We start from the raw sequence: 21,578 nt of genomic DNA on the forward strand, positions 1-21,578 counted from the left end.
TGCTATTGTAGGGTATATGCTGGACACCAATGAGTGAGAAAGCCTCCATCATGATTTTTCTTTAGCCTCATTCTTGTGAACAACCCATTTGTTCATTCTTACATTCCATAAACAGCAATCTGAAAATATGAACTCCTAAATACTGGAAGGCGTTTTTTTTAAATAATTGTATTCGACTAATCAAAACTGAAAAGAATTTTAACGTATTTGTTTGGCGCATTTCACAAACAACTGTCACAATACACTTCATGGACAACCACGGCCTAAACCCCCACAGGAGCAGGCCTAAAGCAACAGTGGCAAGGAAGAACTCCCAGGTAACAGTTAGGAAGAAACCTCGGAAGGAACCAGGCTCCAGGGGGGAACCCATCCTCCTCTGGTCGGCTCTAGGTGTAGGTTTGTTACCAACATGGTCACTCAGAATGACTGATGTCGATTGCAGGATTGAAACCAGTCCCATTAAAGCAGAAGAAAATAGCACAGGTTGCTCTGAGGAAGGCATAATCCATACAGGAAGGTCAGCCAACCTCAGAAATCTACAGAGAAGAAATAGCCTAACTTCTGTCTAGAAGTCATCTTTATTATCATCAGGGTGCTCCAACTCTACTTTCTGAGGAATAGCCATGAAAGTTTTCATCTGTATATTTTTTATGGTTTATAGAGTCTGTAGCTGGAGAGAACCCCTCTCATTTTTGAAGTGATTACGCACAGAAGACACATAACTACTGAAAAATTATTTCCTGCTGTTCATCCCTGCATGACATGTTAAAAGACAAGACAGGACAGGAGAGCCCCAGATACACTTATACAGGGGTACACTACTCTGAACCGGGATGGCCGGCCTGCATGCTGGTTTCTATTCCAACCAGTTACCTTTGTTTTCATTTCCGGACAGCTCTGTAAACTACTGTGGTTCACCACTGTACTTGAGCACAGTGAATACTTTAGTATACATTTGCAGTCTGTGGTTGTAGCTGCTTAAACTGTTCAACTGTCAGGTCAGGATATTATTGAGCCAATTAAATAATTAAGAGAAGAAGATGGCACAAAATCCTGGAACGGATCAGCCCTGGTTGTGGATCCCTGCTCTTATAAATGTACAGGCCTAATGATGACTCGCTCCAAGAGCCTAGCCTTAGAGTGCCAAATTAAAGAAATTATGAACTCATCACACTCTGAGACTCCTCACTCATATGTTAAGGGGTGTGTGTGTGTTAAGCACACTCTTCACTCATGTGTTAAGGGGTATGTAAGATGGTATGTGTGTGTTAGGCACTACTCCTAATAGTGCGTCATAGAAGATCCATATCAGTACACACAAACAAGATGTAACACTAAAGGTATTTAACCGTGTGGCACAGTCCATAGGGCAGTACACCCTCTAACCACATACACATCCCCCTGTATGACCTGGGGGGGGGGGGGGGTCCTGCACAGTGATCCCATCTTTATCTGGAACATTCTCTGCTTTCCCCCTGCCTCAATAAAGTGGAAAAAAACAGAAGGAGCACAGAAAAGGTATAGCCAAGTAATTCAGTTGGTTTTCCATGCTCCATGCTCAAATTGCTTCCATCCTTCTGTAGGTAGTTAGTCAGCATTACAATAGTGACCCAAGCAAACTATTAAATGCATCTCAACAGCTAACTAGCTGGTTCAAGTTAATCATATTATTAAAGTCAAGCGAGCTGTAACCAAAAAGATATTACTTTCATTCAAAACACACTCAGTGCAGTTGAATGGGCCATTCACACCGGAACACAATCGCAACAATCTCTTCATTATTTGAGGGGATGGTATGAATGGTATGCAACAATGCGATAAATCTGGTCTTCAGAGCTGTGGCGTGCCACATAGTTTGACATAGTTTGACCTTTGATTTTTGCACTTCAAGACATGGACATGTTATCGAACATCTTGAGCAAGAAAGGCATTCAGATCATTTCCATATTGAGGCTGATTACAGAAAGCAGTGTTGACTTTTACCTTTCCAGAGATTATTTAGCTCGCTACTGATAGCCTGCGGGAATGGCACAGGGGGTGGCTGGGCTGTTCGAGTCCGAGGATGTGGCATTTACCAAGAGTTCTCTGCTGAGTTCAGGGCAGCCATATTCATGGCTCTGGTCCTGAGATAAGACTCCGGGGACGGGCGGTGTCGTGACTCTGGTCCTGAGATAAGACTCAGGGATGCGCTGTGTCATGGCTCTGGTCCTGAGATAAAACTCTAGGGATGTGCTGTGTCACAGCTAAGGTCCTGAGGTCAGGCTCAAATAAAATCAAAATGTATTTATATAGTGTAGGCTACTTCACAAACAATTGCCCCAATACGCTTTACAGATCTGGCCTAAACCCCCACGGGAGCAAGCCTAAGGCTAACAGTGGCAAGGGAAAACTCCCTGGTAACAGATAGGAAGAAACCTTGGAAGGAACCGGACTCAAGGGGGAAGCCATCCTCCTCTGTTCGGCTCATGGGGTAGGTTTAAATGACCCACACAATTAGTCAGTCAATGTGGGGATGGGCAGTGCCATAACTCCAGTAAGGAGATTAGACCCCGGGGACGAGCTGCATCGTGACTCTGGCCCCAACTCTGGGCCTGGAGAGTGAGGCACAGCTGTCTGACAAATTTTTCTTCATTTTCTCTTCATTAAAAGGGAATTAAGAATGTATTTGGCAAATGTCTGCAAATTAATTAGAAGACAAACTACCGGCGTCGTCAACATACCGTCTCTCTTGCAGAAACCTTCAGCAGCCGAAGTTCCTCGCCATTTATTGGCGTTGGGATTTAGTGAGGGCACTGCCAAACGTCAAGCAATCAGGCAGACCCATCATTTTTAATGACTTGCAATGTATGAGGTATGTTGATATGGAACGTGCCCCAAATGACATGCCTATAATAAATTGTTTACACCGCAGCCAGAGAGCTAGCATGAGCTAAGATAGCCCACAGTATGCCAGGGATGATTCATGCATGAACCATCACTGTGGATGAAGAGCATTTGACCTAAGCCAAATCTCCACTGGATTCTTTTAGTATAAATTAGGTAATGGCAGACAAGGTTAAATACAGTCTAAAGCTAAAGCCTCCAAGAGACCATATTATGAGTAACTGCCATCGTTCAGGACTACTGCTTCTCCAGAGTCATGGACATCCGTCTTAAAAAAACAGAGCTTGCTCTGTATAGGTCATCAGCATTGAGTGCTATGACACACACATGCCCCTGCATCCGATTGGAAGGCTGAACTTAACCATTTCAGTGTGACATACAGTACAGCAGCTTCTCCTATGTGACCTGGTTCAGCGGTATGGCACATCAGCACCCTTTACATGCGATGCACTCAAATGCAGATAACACAGTTTCTCTCTCTCATTCTCTCTCCTGCATTCTATCTCCCACTCTGTCCCACAACTCCCTTTCTCCCTCTCTCCGTCTCACACTGACTCTCTCTTTCACACACACACACACACACCCCGCAGTTCTTTGTGTTGACACAGCACAGTAGGTATGCGGGGATGTGATATAACAGAGTGGTTAACCAACCAGGCTTGTGACTTTGAGGTGTCAGGTTGAAACTCCAGGTGGGGGCACTACCGCTGTCCCCCTTATGTACATATGACCTGAAAATGTCCTTCCAAGAGTGGATGGTATGTAAAAATATTAGCTGTGTAAGTCGCTCTAGAAAAGGGAATCTGCCAGGCGTATAAGTGATGTAACCATCACAAGGCTTCTATTAATATCCGAGCAAGTACAGTCACCACAGACCCAGAGAACTCCGGTGGCAGTTCATTTCAGATTGACTGTCAGAGCTAAACAGGAAAGTCACAGATGATTTATTCTGTTAAATTACTCCGCGTGAACCTGAGGCCATGGGAATTCAAAAATGACTTACTCGTCGAGACTTCAGGATTAGCGACTGCTTAGCATCAGTGGCCTTGTTGCTTACAGTAAGACACTGAAGAGCCTCTGATTTGAACATGTTCACACAATGCCACTTCCTTCTTTCAAACCACACGTTTCCTGGCTGAGAATGCAGCCCATTTAATATGCCCCACTGTGCTCCCTGGGTGAGGTCCGGGACTGTAAGGACATGTACAGGGTCTGGTTTAAAGTCAGTGCCTTCAGCAGACCTGCACAAGGCTCGGTGGCTCCATTCTCACTGCTCAGGGCCCAAGTTCATACGCAAGCAGTTCCCTGGAATGTCCCCATAATGTGCAACATCCCCTCCAGTCACTGAGTCACACTAATCAGCCATTTTCCTGTTGACAGTTTGAATAATGTCTTCATGATTAAGTGTACCACTGTTTTTGAGTTTCAAAATTTAAGAAGTGCATTTTTGTCACACAGTGATGCGTTAGTGTGCCCATTAGCAACTGTATTTTAGATAAATACTTGGCTCTAAAATGTCAACATTCGTCATTTCATTTTTGTGGATTTCTTAAAACTTTCCTCTATTGTCGGACCTGGTTCGGCTAACCGAAGATAGCCCTTCATCTGAGAACAGGCAAACGGGCAGATTCTCATGTACAGAATGCACATGCGCAGAATGCGGGAAGCTGCTGACTCAGCCATAAACAACGCAAGGCACAGATCAGCAGATTTTGGTCTTAAGACAAAACCATGCAAAATACCGGAAAATACACAGATTTGCTGGCTTGTTTCCAATATGCTGGGAATCCAGTTATTAGTCCAGGAAGTGAACCAAGTGCACTGCTCTTCCAAGTTAGTGATTCCTAAGTTTACTTGAAAATATCCTAGCACAGCCGTGCAGAAAAAACGAAAAAAAAAACCTTTATAAACGGTATAACTTTACCATTTCATTGAGGCTTAACAACTATGTCCAATTGGAATGTAACAAATTCTCAGTTTCCTGAAAAAGTGTGCTTTATAATAAACTTCCACTTCTGTCAATACATGCACACAAAAATGCCTCCCAAATAACCACCTTTCTATTAGAGCAGCAGTTTCTTCCATGTGTCTGTCCTCAAACTCAGTATCAATGTTTACCTTACCTTACCGTACAATCAGTCTTATCGCCTGATCTCATTGATAAATACTGGCTGTTATCAAGGAGCAGTTTTAGCGTTTGAACAATGGAAACTTTAATGGGTCGCCACGCAATCTTTTGCGCCAGTCCATCCATAAAAAATGTTAATTTTTTGCAGTGTTTTTGATCGGCCATAACAGAACACAGTTTCTGTCGGGTAGGATAACGAGGTTTGGTGAGGAGCACCGAGAGTTAACGAGCAGGTAACGGCTATGGCAACACGCCAGAATCTACTACAGCAATATACTTTGGGAACACACTCCTAATCAGATACCTGCTCTCCAAAAGGAGGCCATCTGTTCCAACTTGTCGTGAAGGAGACAGAACTCCCTAGAGAATCATCACTCAATGGATAAGAGCAAGGCTCAGGAACAGGGCGAAGGCGAGGCGTTGGGCACCAGAACTGGACCGACCCAAAAGCCTGTATTACCAGCATACTGAGCATTACATGCGACATTACACTGTTTTTGCTGCATTCACATAGCAGTGGCGGACAGTTGCTACAACATTCTCACCGCCCCTGCAAACAAAGTACATGAAATTTATCAAATTTTTCCATCAGTAATAATCTGGCTGTCATCGCTGCCTATCCAAAGTAACAAGATTTTTGGGTACACTTACTCATTTGTCCAAGACTTCCCGGAGATCACCTTGGGAACCATCATAGCACCTTATTGCAACAACCAAAGCCACGCCCTGTCCTGGTTTAAACGTTCGCAATTATGAAACAAGCGCAATATCAGAACCGTTGACCGAAGAGCAAGGTCAAGTGCTTGTCGAGCAAGAGATAAAATAGCCTATTTAATCTGATGCAATGCTCTACGTTGACCTATTTCGCAGTTAAATATTTACTTCTGTTGTGTGGCCAGCTAAAGATTACATGCTAAAATATTTAAAATATTTGTATTTTTAAGTTTTTAAAAATTTTTAAGTACCATTTTAAGTTTTTTTTTCAAAAAATGCATGGATTTTTAGAATGTTAAAAATAATTAGTCACAGTTCGAATTCTAAACTCCTAAAAACAACTTTCTCTCACAGTAAAGAAAAAAAAGAAATGGCAAAACCAATATTTTTTTTACGTGAACAGTAAAATAAAAGCTTTTTTTTTTTTTAATTTAAAAATTTAAAAATTTTAAATTTAAGGAAAGGACACAAACAGCAACGCAGACTTGCTTTTCAGTAGCGTTGAATGTACCGCTGGAGACGATGAAAGCTGGTAACAGGCCTTGAATGACCGACAGAAACGCGCAGACGGTGGGGGCAGGAAACGGCACGGGCTGAGCAGGGAAAGCACAGGAGGGGCTCTCACCCTGCCGTGCCCCGGAAACCAGGAACAGCGAGACAGGGAGGCTCCTTCACCGCGGCTTCCCCCCCCACCCCCCCACCCCCCCCAACCGCTGCGCGTTCACGGAGCAGGGGCGCGCGTTCCCACACACCTGTCCTACACTGCCTGCATTGTCTAAGCGTGTCTCCAAGCCAAAAGGCCTGAAGCACAATCGCACTTCGCCATTTTCCCAGAATGGGGGGAGGGGCACAGGTACGGCCAGGGAGAAGCAGGAAGCAGCAAAGAAACTGGTGGTGAAGCCCAAAAAGAGCTACAGCGAACTCTGCTTCGGGTCCGCTCACGTCCCCCCTGGAGCCCCGAGCCTTTGAACGCTATGAAGGATTCCCCTTTCGAACGGGCTGCGGGCTCAGTACAGGCCAGCGCATACAGGAGAACAGAGAAGCTTCGCGGCCGCGCCTTGTAGTTCTACGCCTCGCAAATAACAAACACTTAAGGAGAAAGACCTTTTTAAAAAAAAAAAAAAAAAATACAGGAACTCGGAGATCTCACTGGCCCCCGGATTACGAAGCATCACCAAGACGCCCGTTGCTAGGAGACGGCCTTCAGACAAATGAGCAGGGGCTGTGGAGCAGAAGCCACCGAACGGAAAAAAAAAAAAGGCCCGGAGGCCGCGATTGTGTCTATTTATAAACGCCCGGCGCTCTGAGCTCACGTTCCCGTTATGTTTCCACAACATTTCAGAGCTGCGTACGGAGGAAGGAGCCGGAGACACAAACGCAAACATCTGACAGGTGTAAAAGCAGAAACATTTTATAGATCTACCATAATATGCTTCTCTAGGACAGTCTCCCTCACAAGATGAGGACACTGGAAACAGCAGGCATTCACATTGTGCTACATCATCCGTGGCTGCCACTACGTGCTTATGTAACCCTGTTAAGTAACCGACATCTGTGACTGGAATGAGTCTGTAATGCATGCTACAGTCGCCATGAGGTTCAGCCTTTTGCACTGCCTAGAACACCAGCCACGTAATCTGACCAAAATACACTTTTGCACCACCTAGAACACGAGCCATTTAAACTGACCAAAATACACTTATTTACTGCCTAAAACACAAGCCATTTAATCTGACCAAAATACACTTCAGAACTGCCTAAAACACAAGCCATTTAATCTGACCAAAATACACCTCTGCACTGCCTACAACATAAGCCATTTAATCTGAAACCAAAATACACTTCTGCACCGCCTAAACACAAGCCATTTAATCTGACAAAAATACACTTTTGCACCACCTAGAACACAAGCTATTTAATCTGACCAAAATACACTTATTTACTGCCTAAAACACAAGCCATTTAATCTGACCAAAATACACCTCTGCACTGCCTACAACATAAGCCATTTAATCTGACCAAAATATAGGCCTACTTCTGCACTGCCTACAACACAAGCCATTTAATCTGACCAAAATACACTTCTGCACCGCCTAGAACACAAGCTATTTAATCAGACCGAAATACACTTCTGCGCCCCCTAGCATGCATGTCGTTTTGTCTTACAGAAATGCACCGCACCCTATAACTGACACCAGTGTAAAAATTATTTCTGTAACTAACTAAAGAAGGACGTCCCTTGGCACAGGACCGTATAGGTTTGAATGAGGGAGTGAGAGACAGTATATGCCACTTACAGCTATAAAAAGGCCAGGGGAGAAAGTGTACATTAAACCATAAGCGGACGTGGCAGACAGAGCGAGAAAGAGAGACGCACGATCCGGTGGACCATTAATAAAACAGCTATTACTGGCCTCGGTGAGTGTTACAGTACGACAGCTACCCCAGCCAGTCTTGGCTCACAAGCTTGACAGGCCTCTATGACACATATACAGAAAAAAAAACACATTTAAAGTCTGGCCTCTCTACCCAGGTCCTGGGCAAACCAGCGAATGGGAAACATTTGAAGAAGGGAGCGGGGCGTGAATTTAGGGGTCCAGGGCCATGTGAGCTTGTGTGTGTGTGTGTGGGGCGAGAATTCAGGGAGGGGTCCAGGGTAATGTGAGCTTGTGTGTGTGTGTGTGTGTGTGCGTGTGTGGGGTGAATTCAAGGGACGGGTCCAGGGCAATGTGAGCTTGTGTGTGTGTGTGTGGGGGGTGAATTCAAGGGAGGGGTCCAGGGCAATGTGAGCTTGTGTGTGTGTGTGTGTGGGGCGAGAATTCAGGGAGGGGTCCAGGGCAATGTGAGCTTGTGTGTGTGTGTGTGTGTGGGGTGAATTCAAGGGAGGGGTCCAGGGCAATGTGAGCTTGTGTGTGTGTGTGGGGGGGTGAATTCAAGGGAGGGGTCCAGGGCAATGTGAGCTTGTGTTGTGTGTGTGGGGGGTGAATTCAAGGGAGGGGTCCAGGGCAATGTGAGCTTGTGTTGGTGTGTTGGGGGGAATTCAGGGGAGGGTCAGGGTAATGGAGCTTGTGGTGTGTGTGGGGGTGAATTCAGGGGAGGGGTCCAGGGCAATGTGAGCTTGTGTGTGTGTGTGTGTGTGTGGGGGGTGAATTCAGGGGAGGGGTCCAGGGTAATGTGAGCTTGTGTGTGTGTGTGTGGGGGGTGAATTCAGGGAGGGGTCCAGGGCAATGTGAGCTTGTGTGTGTGTGTGTGGGGGGTGAATTCAAGGGAGGGGTCCAGGGCAATGTGAGCTTTGTGTGTGTGTGTGGGGGGGTGAATTCAGGGGAGGGGTCCAGGGCAATGTGAGCTTGTGTGTGTGTGGGGGGTGAATTCAGGGGAGGGGTCCAGGGCAATGTGAGCTTGTGTGTGTGTGTGTGGGGGGTGAATTCAGGGGAGGGGTCCAGGGTAATGTGAGCTTTCAGGCTTGCCACAGAAAATGAAGCCATCCTCCCACAGTGCAGGGACATAAGACTGTAATATACTGTACACCGTATTTATATATAACGCCCCCCTCCCCCCAAACAAACACACGCGCTCACGCTCCCCAGCTCGCCCTCTCTCAAACAGGGGGTTGCCATTTACAGCAAAAGCACCAGGGAAATCCACGCGCTGACCTTTGTAATCTAGTAACTGCTCTCTTTGAACGCCTGTCCCCGTATAAATACCTTTCAACGATGAAAGCACTTTATTTATTTTTTAAATGTGTACTCCGGGTGACGGTAAATGCTCTTAGAGCTCGCTCACCGCGCACGTCCACCGGTGACCTCGAGCGCATTAAAACACGTTTATCGCATCAAACCCACGGGAAGATTATACTGGCCAGCTACTGCAAGCAATCAAACACTCAACACGAGTGTACTGTCGCAAAATGAAGTTCTAAAAGCCACTCACTGGTAAAGCCGGCCTGACCTGCAGATACCCACAAGCTTATCTACATCTAGGCCTATATATAGAAACGTAAAATTGATTTTATGTAAAACTGAAAATATAATTAGTAATGCAAATCTTTCATGTCGTTAAACCCACGTAACAACTCACTGGAATCACGCCTACCAAAACATTACAAATGTCTGTATTACTAATCCAACAACACAAAGCAGCATCAATACTGCCAACATTAGTAGCCTCTTATTCATACTAGACTGCGAAGATTAAAACGAGTGATGACCCAGATTTCAAGCGTCTTTCATTTGTGTTGTTTATTGGTCATAATATATACAACGGTTTGTAGCATTACAAGATTCAAAGACAAAAGTGCTTAATTTGACTGAAAAGTGAGATTTCACACTCTAGCTAGCTTGCTCAACATGCGTAAATGAAAACAGAAATCACGCCTAGGGTTTTTTAATATTATTAGTCTGAGTTGCACAAATTTTTTATCAGAACACCAAAACATTTTTTGTAGTATATTTCATCTTGCTAATCACGCACTTCTGTTACAACTTACAACTGTCAGAATAAAATTATGAACGATATACATTTACTGAGAAATTTTTGGGAGTTGGCATATTATGGAAAAAAAAATATTTTGATCAAAACACAAGTGAATTAGTCCAAAACACTGATTTTGAAATGCCCTGCATTCCAAAGAAGCAGCACTCCACAGGCTAGCTCAATCACTGGAACAGCTACAATGATAATTGGCTACAACGTACATTGGCTAAATCGTATTTACTTTAAATAATCATCATATTACATTGCCTGAAAACTGACCACACCAAGGCAGAAGCTCACTTCTGTCAATGCAGTCTGAATATACAAAGCTCTTTTATAGCATTTAAATGCACTGTGGCAACAGTCTGGGTGGAGAATTTGCATCAGCCGCAGGCAGTGCTGTTCACACTGACCCCAGCACGAGTTCAACAGAGCTGAGGAGAAGACAGCTACCCTGAAGCCAGGGAGCACAGACACCGCCACTTTTCATTTTCATTTGATTATTTCACGTCAACACAATTTTTAAATTAATTTCCACCTGACTTGAAAGAATAATAGTGCAATTGTCATGTCAATAATAGTACAATTAACAGCAGTGTTCCTCCGACAACTACATTTTAAACAGTGTTTAACCATTATTCATCTTTCTGGATGTTTTATGGAAGCAATTCAGGTCCAAGTGCCTTTTGGCTGACAGCAGTCAAATCACAACAAAATCCGGGATTCAAATCTACTACTCTCTACCTCCAAGTCAACTTCTCTGAGCTCCACCCTGCACACTCACCCCAGAACACTGATGTGGGAGAAAAGCGCCAGCGGCCTGTCTTTTATTACTTAACCGTCAGACTGCAAAGATGTGACCAGTGGTCAGGGAGATCACTGAACTGTGACTGGAGGACTGATAAAAGTCCCCCAGTGAGGCCAGACTTTTACTCTGGCACGGTAGCCTCTGTATGACATAACCATATGAATGGCTTAACTCAAATGGATTTTGAATTATCACATTATCATTCCAAGACCGGAAACCATATAAAATTCCACATGTGGAATTGCCAGCATCTAGCAGCAGTCCTTATCCAGACCGACTTACACAACTTTTTACAAGGTATCCATTTATACAGCAGGATAGCTGGATATAAAACTGAAGGTTAAGTACACTGCTCAAGGGTACAACGGCAGTGTCCTACCTGGGAACTGAACCTAATGGTCCCCTAACCATTGTACTACACTAGCACACAGCGTTTAACTGTCCTTTGAGGACACGATCATAAACGTGCACGTACGCACATCGCAGAAGGCAGCACAGGCACGCACACGCATGCACAGCCGCTCAGCAGCCGCGAGTGCCTCGGATTCAGGGCGTGCTCTCGGTGCGGACTAATCCCCGGCCCGCCTCTTCCGCGGCGGAGTTTGGCCCGCGGGCACTTCCTGGAGTGTTTCTAACGCAACAACAAAAAAAAAAAAAACCCGGCGCGCTAACGCCTTAGCAGGACAGGCCCTTCCGTTTTTCACACACCGCGCGGTTCCCGGCGGGTTGAGTAAATTACAACAAAAGGCTGGAGGAAAAACGCGCCTTCGGTTCCCTCTCAGACATCGAAGGGCAGAAAACAAAACTCCAACCGCCACAATGAGAGTCAGTCAAAACCGATCTGTGGCTTTTTCACCCAGAATTACAAAAAAACAATGCCAGCCAGATCGACAGGAAACCCTTCTGTCGTGAAACTGAGCGGCGGCGGCGGCAGTCAGTCAAGCCTTCTCGGCGCGAGGAGAGTGCAAACGGGCTGTGCAAACTGCAGTCTTTGTGCGAGAGCGAAGACCACCTCCAGGCCTCGCGCTGTCTATCAGTTTGACTCTGAAATTGCTCAGAAAGGGCATCGGCTTTGCACAGAGCGAGCACGAAATCATACAATGTCACTAAAAGAATCAAAGACAGGGCTCAGAGGAGGCCTTCTTCAAGCACTACTGGCAGGGGTGTGGGGGATTTAAATACTATTCAAGCACGAAGGAGGGATAAAAAGTCCTAAATATTACAACCCAGTGAGCGAGGTTCCACTCTTTTTCCATTCAAACTTCAAAATCGATTTCCCGCTTCAGTTGGATTCTCATGTTAAAATGACAGCTGCAGAGAAAAATGGAAGTTACTCATACTGTACATGTTCAGAGAACAGCTGCCTCTCAATGGCTGGGCAAACAACATCCTGAGAGAAATTAAAGTGTTTATAATTTATTCCCCGAAGAAGGGAAGGTGGGGGGGGGTCAGTCTCCCCAGATCAGCCGGCACATTCAATCAGCTGAGCCTACTCCCCCGGGCAAGGCTGAGGAACCTCCTCAGAGAAATTAGGCCTCCTCCCTCCTCTCCTCCCTCCTCCTCCCCCCCCCCCCCATGTGCCAGCCGGCTCACACAACAACAAGCGAGTCACATAACACAAAGCAGAAGTGTGTTTTATCGGTTCTGCAATACGTATCGGTGATTTACACAACTTAAACAAAAAACAAAAAAACAAAAACAGAACACGTGGCAGAGGGGAAATAAATTGCACTAGCTCCGTTGTGAAATTTCTCATGTAAAAGGACCAACACCTGAAGTAAGAGCTGCAGATCACACGGCTCACAAACCAGTTTGGACAGAAGAGGATGTTGTCCATGTCAACACGGGGCTCATTCCAATCGCTCGTTTTATCCACCTGTCTCCTTAGGCCTCGTGCGACCCAGAAATCCATAGAGGTCTGCCATCTTTAAAGACATCACAATTAATTAACAGTGAACAGTGAAGGAGGCTCCTGGAGGATGCTTCAGCGAGGACACGCGAGTGCAGCCTTCGCCTCGATTCCTCCGTCCCGTATAATGTTCATTGCGACCTTCGTTGCGACCTCCGCCGGGTGGGGATGGGTGGAGTTAATGAGTGAGTATAAGCCCGGAGGAAGAGATGAGAGGATTGAAAATATGTGATTGGAATGAGCCCACAGATACACAGCTTAGTGTTTTCCTCCATTTATACATGGTGTCACAACCGCCCCCCACTCACTGTAGGAGAGGGATACGCTGATACTCACTGTATGAGTAGGATGCACTAATACTCACTGAATGAGAGGGATACACTGATACTCACTGAACGAGAGGGATGCACTGATACTCACTGAATGAGAGGGATACACTGATACTCACTGAATGAGAGGGATCACTGATACTACTGAATGAAGGGATCACTGATACTCACTGAATGAGAGGGATGCACAATGATACTCACTGAATGAGAGGGATGCACTGATACTCACTGAATGAGAGGGATGCACTGATACTCACTGAATGAGAGGGATGCACTGATACTCACTGTATGAGGGATCACTGATACTACTGAGGTGGGATCACTGATACTCACTGAATGAGAGGGATGCACTGATACTCACTGAATGAGAGGGATACGCTGATACTCACTGAATGAGAGGGATACACTGATACTCACTGAATGAGAGGGATGCAAGGATACTCACTGTCAGAGTGGGATACACTGATACTCACTGAATGAGAGGGATGCACTGATACTCACTGAATGAGAGGGATGCACTGATACTCACTGAATGAGAGGGATACACTGACACTCACTGAATGAGAGGGATGCACTGATACTCACTAAATGAGAGGGATACACTGATACTCACTGAATGAGAGGGATGCACTGATATTCATGGTAGGAGTGGGATACACTGATACTCACTGAATGAGAGGGATGCACTGATACTCACTGTATGAGTAGGATGCACTAATATTCACTGAATGAGAGGGATGCACTGATACTCACTGAACGAGAGGGATGCACTGATACTCACTGAATGAGAGGGATGCACTGATACTCACTGTCAGAGTGGGATACACTGATACATACTGTAGGACAGGGATACACTGATACTGTATGAGTGGGATGCACTGATACTCGCTGAATGAGAGGGATGCACTGATACTCACTGTATGAGGGGGATGCACTGATACTCACTAGGGTAGGGCATTACTGCTGAGCCACTTAGGTGGGTATCCAACCTTCCAGTGTACCATTGGGTAACACATGCAATCTCAATTTGCCCTGCATGAGCTATCGCAAAAACACAAGGAGTCCTGTTCTCTAAGAAAATAAAGATAATACAGAGTATCCCAGCAAACAACGGCACGTGACTTTGGGACTTGAAGCACTGACAGAAGCAGAGGGGCAGTGCCCCCCCTAAATCAGGATTACTGATTTAGAATGGGGCCGACTCAACTTCATCTCTGGCACAGCATCTAATGGGCAGCCGACAGACAGGCCACCTGGCCAACCTCCAGTCCGCCTAAGCTTAGCAGAGGTCAGGGGGGCAGTATCATGGAGAGATGCCAACTGTGGGATAGGTTGTAAAGCAGAGGGTAAAGCTGGGTAAAAAAAAGGAGCTTGTGAGTAATCTGTACATGATCTGGACAAACCTGTTATCCGTGAATCTGTGACCAGTTAAACATGCAGGCCGCAGCAGGGGGCTCCAGAACAGACAACTACATACACCCCCATCAATAGTAAAGAATGGCACATCACCCTATATGCTGAGGAATCAACACTCACTACCATCCACACTGAGCAATCAACACTACCATCCACACTGGGGAATCAACACTGTGATCCACACTTATTACGCCTAGCAGATGCCCGCAGCAATTTAAATACGTTCAGCGTTTTCATACCACTAAGCAATAGCAGGAGGTCACTCCAGGAATCAGAAATCAACCATAATCAATATGCACCTGACCCTTGCATTAAACTATAGAATGCATGTTTTAATATTCTAGGACTCTCATTTGAAATACGTAATTGGTGGGCCAAAATTTGAGCGGCACTTCTGAGCACTAGCTCTGGCATTCACTAGTCCAGGCTTCTGGAAGAAAATTTAATCTTGAGGACTCCATCAGGACAGTGACAGACCATTATTAACATGACTGATTAGACGGATTCTGAATAGCCACAGCGTTCATAGTATTTTTGAATCATTAGTTCATTTTAGAGAAATTAAGCCAGCTCTTTAAGGGTTAACTTAAGAGTTATCTTCTCACCCATCATCCACGAATTCCCATCCTGCATGTATCGCTAGCTAGCAAAGTACCAACAGCCAACTAGCTAACTTAAACTAATGTTTGATTGCTTCTGAGTTAGAAATTATTCGTTTATTTAGGTTAACACTGAAGCCATTAATTTTTCCCCATTTAGAGATGAGGATTCAAAAAAATTTAATTAAGGAATTTAAAGCCCCCAGACCATCTGTCCAAAGAGCCAATGTTGTTACGCGTTATCCGTAACAAACAACAAAATTCATTTTTAATACAATGAAAATGTGGAATTCAAATGCCAAGATAAGAATATGCTTCTCAAACAAGGGGCTCTTAACAGTTCCTGTGGCCAAATCACCATCATAGAAACACATTTCTTTCCATGCCCTTGACACCTCATTCCTGTTAACTGCAACATAATTTAGACCACGGGCAGCGGAGATAATATTTAATAGCTCTAGCGTGTTTGCGAACCCCTGTGTGTCTCATGCCAGATGCCCGTTATCCATCTGCATGCGAGGGGCACCCCACAGGACCTTCGTTCACAGCGGCAGTAAAGGAACCAAAGTACTATTAATCCATTTAAAAACAGCTTTGTTAAGATTCTCAAATCCGGCCCAGAACAGGGGCCTTTAAATCGAACCTGCACTGAAACAACAGCCGAGCTGGGAAGCACGCTCGCCCCACAGGTCCCTTTATACCGACTGGACAAACAGGGCCCTGAATGAGTCAGGAGGCAAAAAGGAGGAGGAGTCACCAAGGTGGGGGCTGGGGGATGGAGGCAAAGGGGCTGGCAACGGTACAACAATCCCCTCTCATGAGGCAAAGCCGCAGACTTCTCAGTAGGCAACATTCCAAACAAGGAATGCGGACAGACAGGTAGGCCCTCACAAGCATGACTTCAGACGGTATGGAGTAACGTTGCCGCTCAAATTCCAACCAACAGCACCTCCCACCCCAGACCCAATATTTTATTACGGTTAGCTTCACTTAGGTCTTGACACACTTCTAAGAGGACCACAATAGTTTTAAAGTATGAGTCAATTTCCTGCAACTTTCAGAGCTGACACTCTTGATAAAGCCAGCGGATAAAACTGTTGATTCAGACGGTCCTCCCCATTTGTAAATAATGTACGATACGCTAATGGCCATGGGTGAAGAGAATTCTGCAATTGCGACACCTTCAATGGCGTATACCCAGGTCATTCTGAGCACTCGCAACAATGAGACAAAAAGAATTTCCCAGAAAATGAACAAATGTGGATTTCCTTTCCTTCTACACAGATTCTCTGGGATGTATGTAGAATGGTCTCCGATTAGGATGGCTTTGTGCCCCATAATGTTTGGTACCAACAGCAAGTGTGAAAAAAGCAAAAGGCCTGGGCTTATTTTTTTTTTTTTAAAGCATTTCAATCCTAAAAGTTTTAATAATCAAGATGCCAAGCAGGATAGCCAAGACCTTATGGCTACGCAGAAGGCATACGCATAGGGTTTACAAATCACACCTAGCCAATATGCGTCTTAGAGGCCTCACACGTCAAATGCATTCATACACTGCAAATGTATTTTACTTTTGGATTAGCTTGTATACCTATAGAATTACGTATAAGACCGCCATCAGCACATAACCCCATTTCACTGATGAAGGCAATATGCTGAAATGCATGGATCTTCAATCAGCGTTTGCAAATCGAGGTGCTGGTTGTAACTATAGGCACCAGTATATCCCCAATGTACTTGCCTGTTATATCTCAATTTTACTGTACATTTTCGAATGGCCCAGGCAGTTTTACAAAAGTTTCATAGACTTGCCCAAAACTCAAACAAGCCTGTAGGCCTATGACGACACTGCATGTTCCACAGACTCGCCCATTTCTTCCCAAGACACACCTAGTGATAAGAGAATGACGTGGGTCAGCTGTACATGGCTGTGATGGTCAAATTTAAAATTAGTCAACCCAGAACACCAAGGCAGTAGAATGAGTACTCAGCAGTGAAAAAAGAGACAGCTCACGCCTTCCCCCCTCCGTCACCCCACATAAAGTTGTACCCATTTTGACGAGCCAGTTCGTATAGTTTTTCCAACATACAACAAGATCCTCAGACACCAACTGACTCAGACGCATCACATATCATGGGGGGGCCAATCACCGCATTGCTTCCTTCAAACCTTGACCCTTGCCATTTCAACGGCATGTAGCCTACGGTCCAGCATTACCTGGGAATCAGGGCAAATGAACACCTGCACCCTCTGTAACAGACAGGAGTGACAGAGAGCACTTGAGAAGCTCTGAACTGTATATGTCCAACAGAGGCCAATGCAAAAGCTACCCAAACTGAGCTCCACAACCCACCACCTGTGACTGGCCAGTGGCAGGTCAGGAAGCATGCAGTTTTCATTGCTCTGATTGAACGCATGAAGTTCAATTCGCGGTGTAAGATCCTGAAATCAGTGATTAACATTTCACTTTTGTGAAAAGGCTCAAGAAAAGCATTCTGTGGGTAAGAAAATTTCTAAACCGCCAAACCCACAATTTCAGCTCATGAAATACATTTATTTGTTTGTGGCCAAAGAGGCATACATTCCACAAGTTATTTTATCTGAGGGGGAAAACAGCTGCCATTCTTAGAGACAAAGGAAATCAGACAGAGCTCATACCCAATACAGCACACAGTAAGCCTCTGTCAGTAGCATATGGTAGCTTCAATGGATAAGTCTAATGTTGCTAAGAATAGAGAGCAGCTTTTTAGGAGTATTTAGGACAACATTCAAAAAACACTAAAACTGCAGCTGGCTGCACAGTGAAACTGTCATTCAGACAGCATGACGCGCAGACGCCTTACACACAGGAGTAGGCTACACAGCCACCCAAAATTACTCCCACTCAGTTGACTGCAGCACACGCAAGGACGCAAAGTAGCCTACAATCAAACGAAAAATGACAGAAAAAACGGCATTTCCCATGGCAGAGTGGGTGGGTGTATTCAAAGAAACAGAGTTTAAAACTTAGGTGAAATATTAAGATATCAATAAAACGATACCAGATGTATTTTTATTTCTGTGGGGGTTTCGGCGAAAGCAGTCTTGTACCAAATCATGCTCGTAACCTGTAGGGTCTAAGAAGTGCCTGTGCGCTGGCACGTGGATTTCTCATACTACACCGCCCACAAGAGAAGACTGAAAGGCTCTCTGTACAATAATGGCATCCTCATCTCCACAGAGGACATTATTTAACTGTTAAAGTAAAGGGAAAATCTTACTGATTAAAACCTTCAGTGTATTCGGATATAACACACTTCATCTAGCCGTCTTAAAAACTGTCTTAATAAGGATGGATCCAAATAACACGATTTTTACGAACAAATTTTTAACGAACATATGCCATGTTGGTTTCATGTGAGGAGTTGATATTTCAATTCATCATTAAAACTCAAATAGTTTGCACAACCGTTTGCGTACCAACGTTTATACAGCACTATACAGTTCCTAGCAAATATTGTAGTTGGAAAGGTAGCCTAATCGGTTTAAACTAAGGATTACCAGGGTAACCACGATCAAATTAATAGATTTAAAGGATGACAAACGGTTCTTGACATTCAATATATGCCTTAACACGGTATGGTAATTAATATTCCTAGGAGACCACTGTGCCCATTATAGTAGCATACAAGAAGGCCGATCTATTGAAAGAAGGATATCCATTTCATTGTACTCCCTTTATTTTAGCGAACTGCAATTAAATTCAAGGAATGAACATGGGATTGGAACATGGTCAAAACAGGGTGCATTCCAATCGATGTAAATTAACAATGTAACAACGATGTAACAACGGCAAATAGCCTAGTTAAAAGCAGTGCCAGTGTTTTTATACAAGTATTCACGAACGTAAAAGTTTACTTAGCTAGCTACATGCCAACTTAATTTGCAAAAAATCATCTTTCTATAGCTAGTCTTAGTTCCATGAAAACGTAAATCAAGTTCCTTTTCCACACACTCCAGCATATAAAACTACGAACTCAACACGCGAAGGCGTGCACGCCCAGACAAAAACGCCTCAGAGGAAATCAAGAGAACTTTAATTTCACTCGTGGAGGTGAAATTTTTTTGAAGACACGGGCCTCATCTCTGAAAAGCAAGTAGCAATGTAGCATAAAAGCACAAACCAAACTGACCCACATAATGAAACGGTATAGGAAAAGGGAGGAGACCAATTTAAAACACATCTGTCCGTCAACACTAAAATTCCAGTGGGAGATTTGCGATCCGTCGTGTGAATCCACAGATCAGTGAGTTACATTTTTATTATCGAAAACATTCGGACAAAAATAGCATATGAATGCTAGTTAGGCACCTCTAGGCTATCATTTGGCAAGCAATATTAGTGGTAAATTATTCCAACGAAACAATGAATGAACACTATAACGTTGACAACAGTTGTTTTATTTTTACAAGAACAGTTCAGCATGAAGATGATTTTCAGAGAATACGCTATTTAAATTAATTCAATGTCGAAGCCATTTTTGTAGCTGAGAGCTTATAGTTAGCAAGATAGCTGGCAAAATATTAAAATGATAGGTTAGCATTCGAAAGAAGCAACACTTCAACACTGCCCGCATTTAGATATAGGCTATCCTTTGTGTAGGCAACATCATCAATCAACAGCTATGTATGTCGCTCAAAAACATCAGTGATATCACTATACAAAGGGAAATGTTTCAAATGGAGTAATAACGTCAGTGGGTTAGCTAGCGATGTGCTATACGTAATTTCAGTTGTCTTCATCAGAACGACGAAACCATGTTTCAATATAAAAACATTTTAATCATACTGTAATTATTTACCTGGTCTAGAGGGAGGTTTATAATCTTGCTGATCGGCTGCAATAAGTTGGATCCTGTACAAGAAGATACTGTTTCAGTGGCCATGATTCATTCAGGGCTGTGTGAATCCTTTTCCCCTCTCCCCGATTCGTTCTCTCCTCGGTTGATACCGAGACTGCTGCTGCAAACTGGCTGTCTGTTATTCGTGCTTTAGCACCGCCGAAAGACACTGTACCTTCATAACAACAAAACCAGTGTGGGTGGAGACACATATCCAACCCCATTTCTTAACCAATCATTCGAACTATTGATGGCTACTCCATCCAATCAAAAGAAACTAGGCCTAAATTTGGGTTTCGTCGTGGCTGATATAGGCTACAATGCCAAATCAACAAGCCAGTTAGGCTGACACTAACTGACAGCCATCCAGGCTGTTTTGTCATTGCTCAGTTATGTCAGAGAAAGCGACGATAACAATTTGGGCTGCCCCGAATGCACTTTCTCTTGTAGGCAAGTATATTTAGTATAGTAGTTACAATTTGTGTTAACTCTACCCGGCACATTGACTAAGTTGGCACCGAAATCAACAGTTATAGCATTCTAAGATAAAATGAAAATTGATTTCTAAACGTATTTCGATTTTTTGTTTTTTTGTTTATCATAAAATCGATTGGTTGTTGCATTCAGTATAAATTCTCATTTTTCCTGCAACTGGCATACAGGTGGTGGACAAAAAATGGAAACACCACAATATTTTCATTAAGAATAATTGCTCCCTACTGTGATGCGCGCAGGTTATTGCCATAGGCTGGGTGCAATCACACCAGTTCTGAAGTTAACCTTGACCATCGGTACTTGAAGGTAGGTGGCGATCTGCACCACATGTTAAAGAATGTATTTGCTGCAGGCAATGGTGTCTTTTACGCCGTCCACAAAGCGCACCTCAATATTCGGTGGTTTGAGGAGCATGACGTCGATACTACCCATGTGTTATGACCTCAGTCACCAGAACAAGACCCCTACCACCAATAAAGTGTGAGGGGTTGGACTATCTCAAGGAAGAAGGGTGTACTATTTTCTTTCAGAATTATAAAAACGGGTCGACTGTATTCCACAGCAAGCTAAACTGGCCACATGCTGTGGCTCAACACCCTTTTAGGTGACTTTACAGTAGGTTATATAGTTTTGTTCAATACATGTGCTGATCTGGTTTGGTGAATAACTGTGTCAGAGGCAGCGGTACCGCTGGGCACAAGAGGCGAAAGCTCAGGCAAGTCCTGGTCCTTTACTTTCACTCACTAATGCGAACATTCAATATCACATTCATTGGTCCCAAAGAGGTTGTTAACGAACGCAAATTAAATTGGGGATTCAACATGATTTTGTGCAATGCATCCAGGTTTCAAACAAAATTTTTAAAAGACAAGGACCCTAATTTTAAATAAATTATCGTGTTATGGACTTTAGTAAAAAAAAAAAAAAAAACTATAAATAATAA

At 44.2% G+C, this 21,578-nt stretch overlaps 1 protein-coding gene across 1 annotated transcript in view; it reads right to left on the reverse strand.

Moving 5' to 3' along the window:
* The window catches only part of LOC135252379 (lysophospholipid acyltransferase 2-like), a 46,503-nt gene extending 26,195 nt beyond the window's left edge, over window positions 1–20,308 (reverse strand). The window contains exon 1 of the mRNA XM_064330369.1: window positions 20,102–20,308. Within this exon, the coding sequence (XP_064186439.1) occupies window positions 20,102–20,185 (84 nt within the window). The 5' untranslated portion in view covers window positions 20,186–20,308. The remainder of the gene's footprint in view (window positions 1–20,101) is intronic.
* Window positions 20,309–21,578: the final 1,270 nt, after the last annotated feature.

This window comes from Anguilla rostrata, chromosome 1 (assembly GCF_018555375.3).
Source record: "Anguilla rostrata isolate EN2019 chromosome 1, ASM1855537v3, whole genome shotgun sequence".
NCBI classification, from domain to species: domain Eukaryota; kingdom Metazoa; phylum Chordata; class Actinopteri; order Anguilliformes; family Anguillidae; genus Anguilla; species Anguilla rostrata.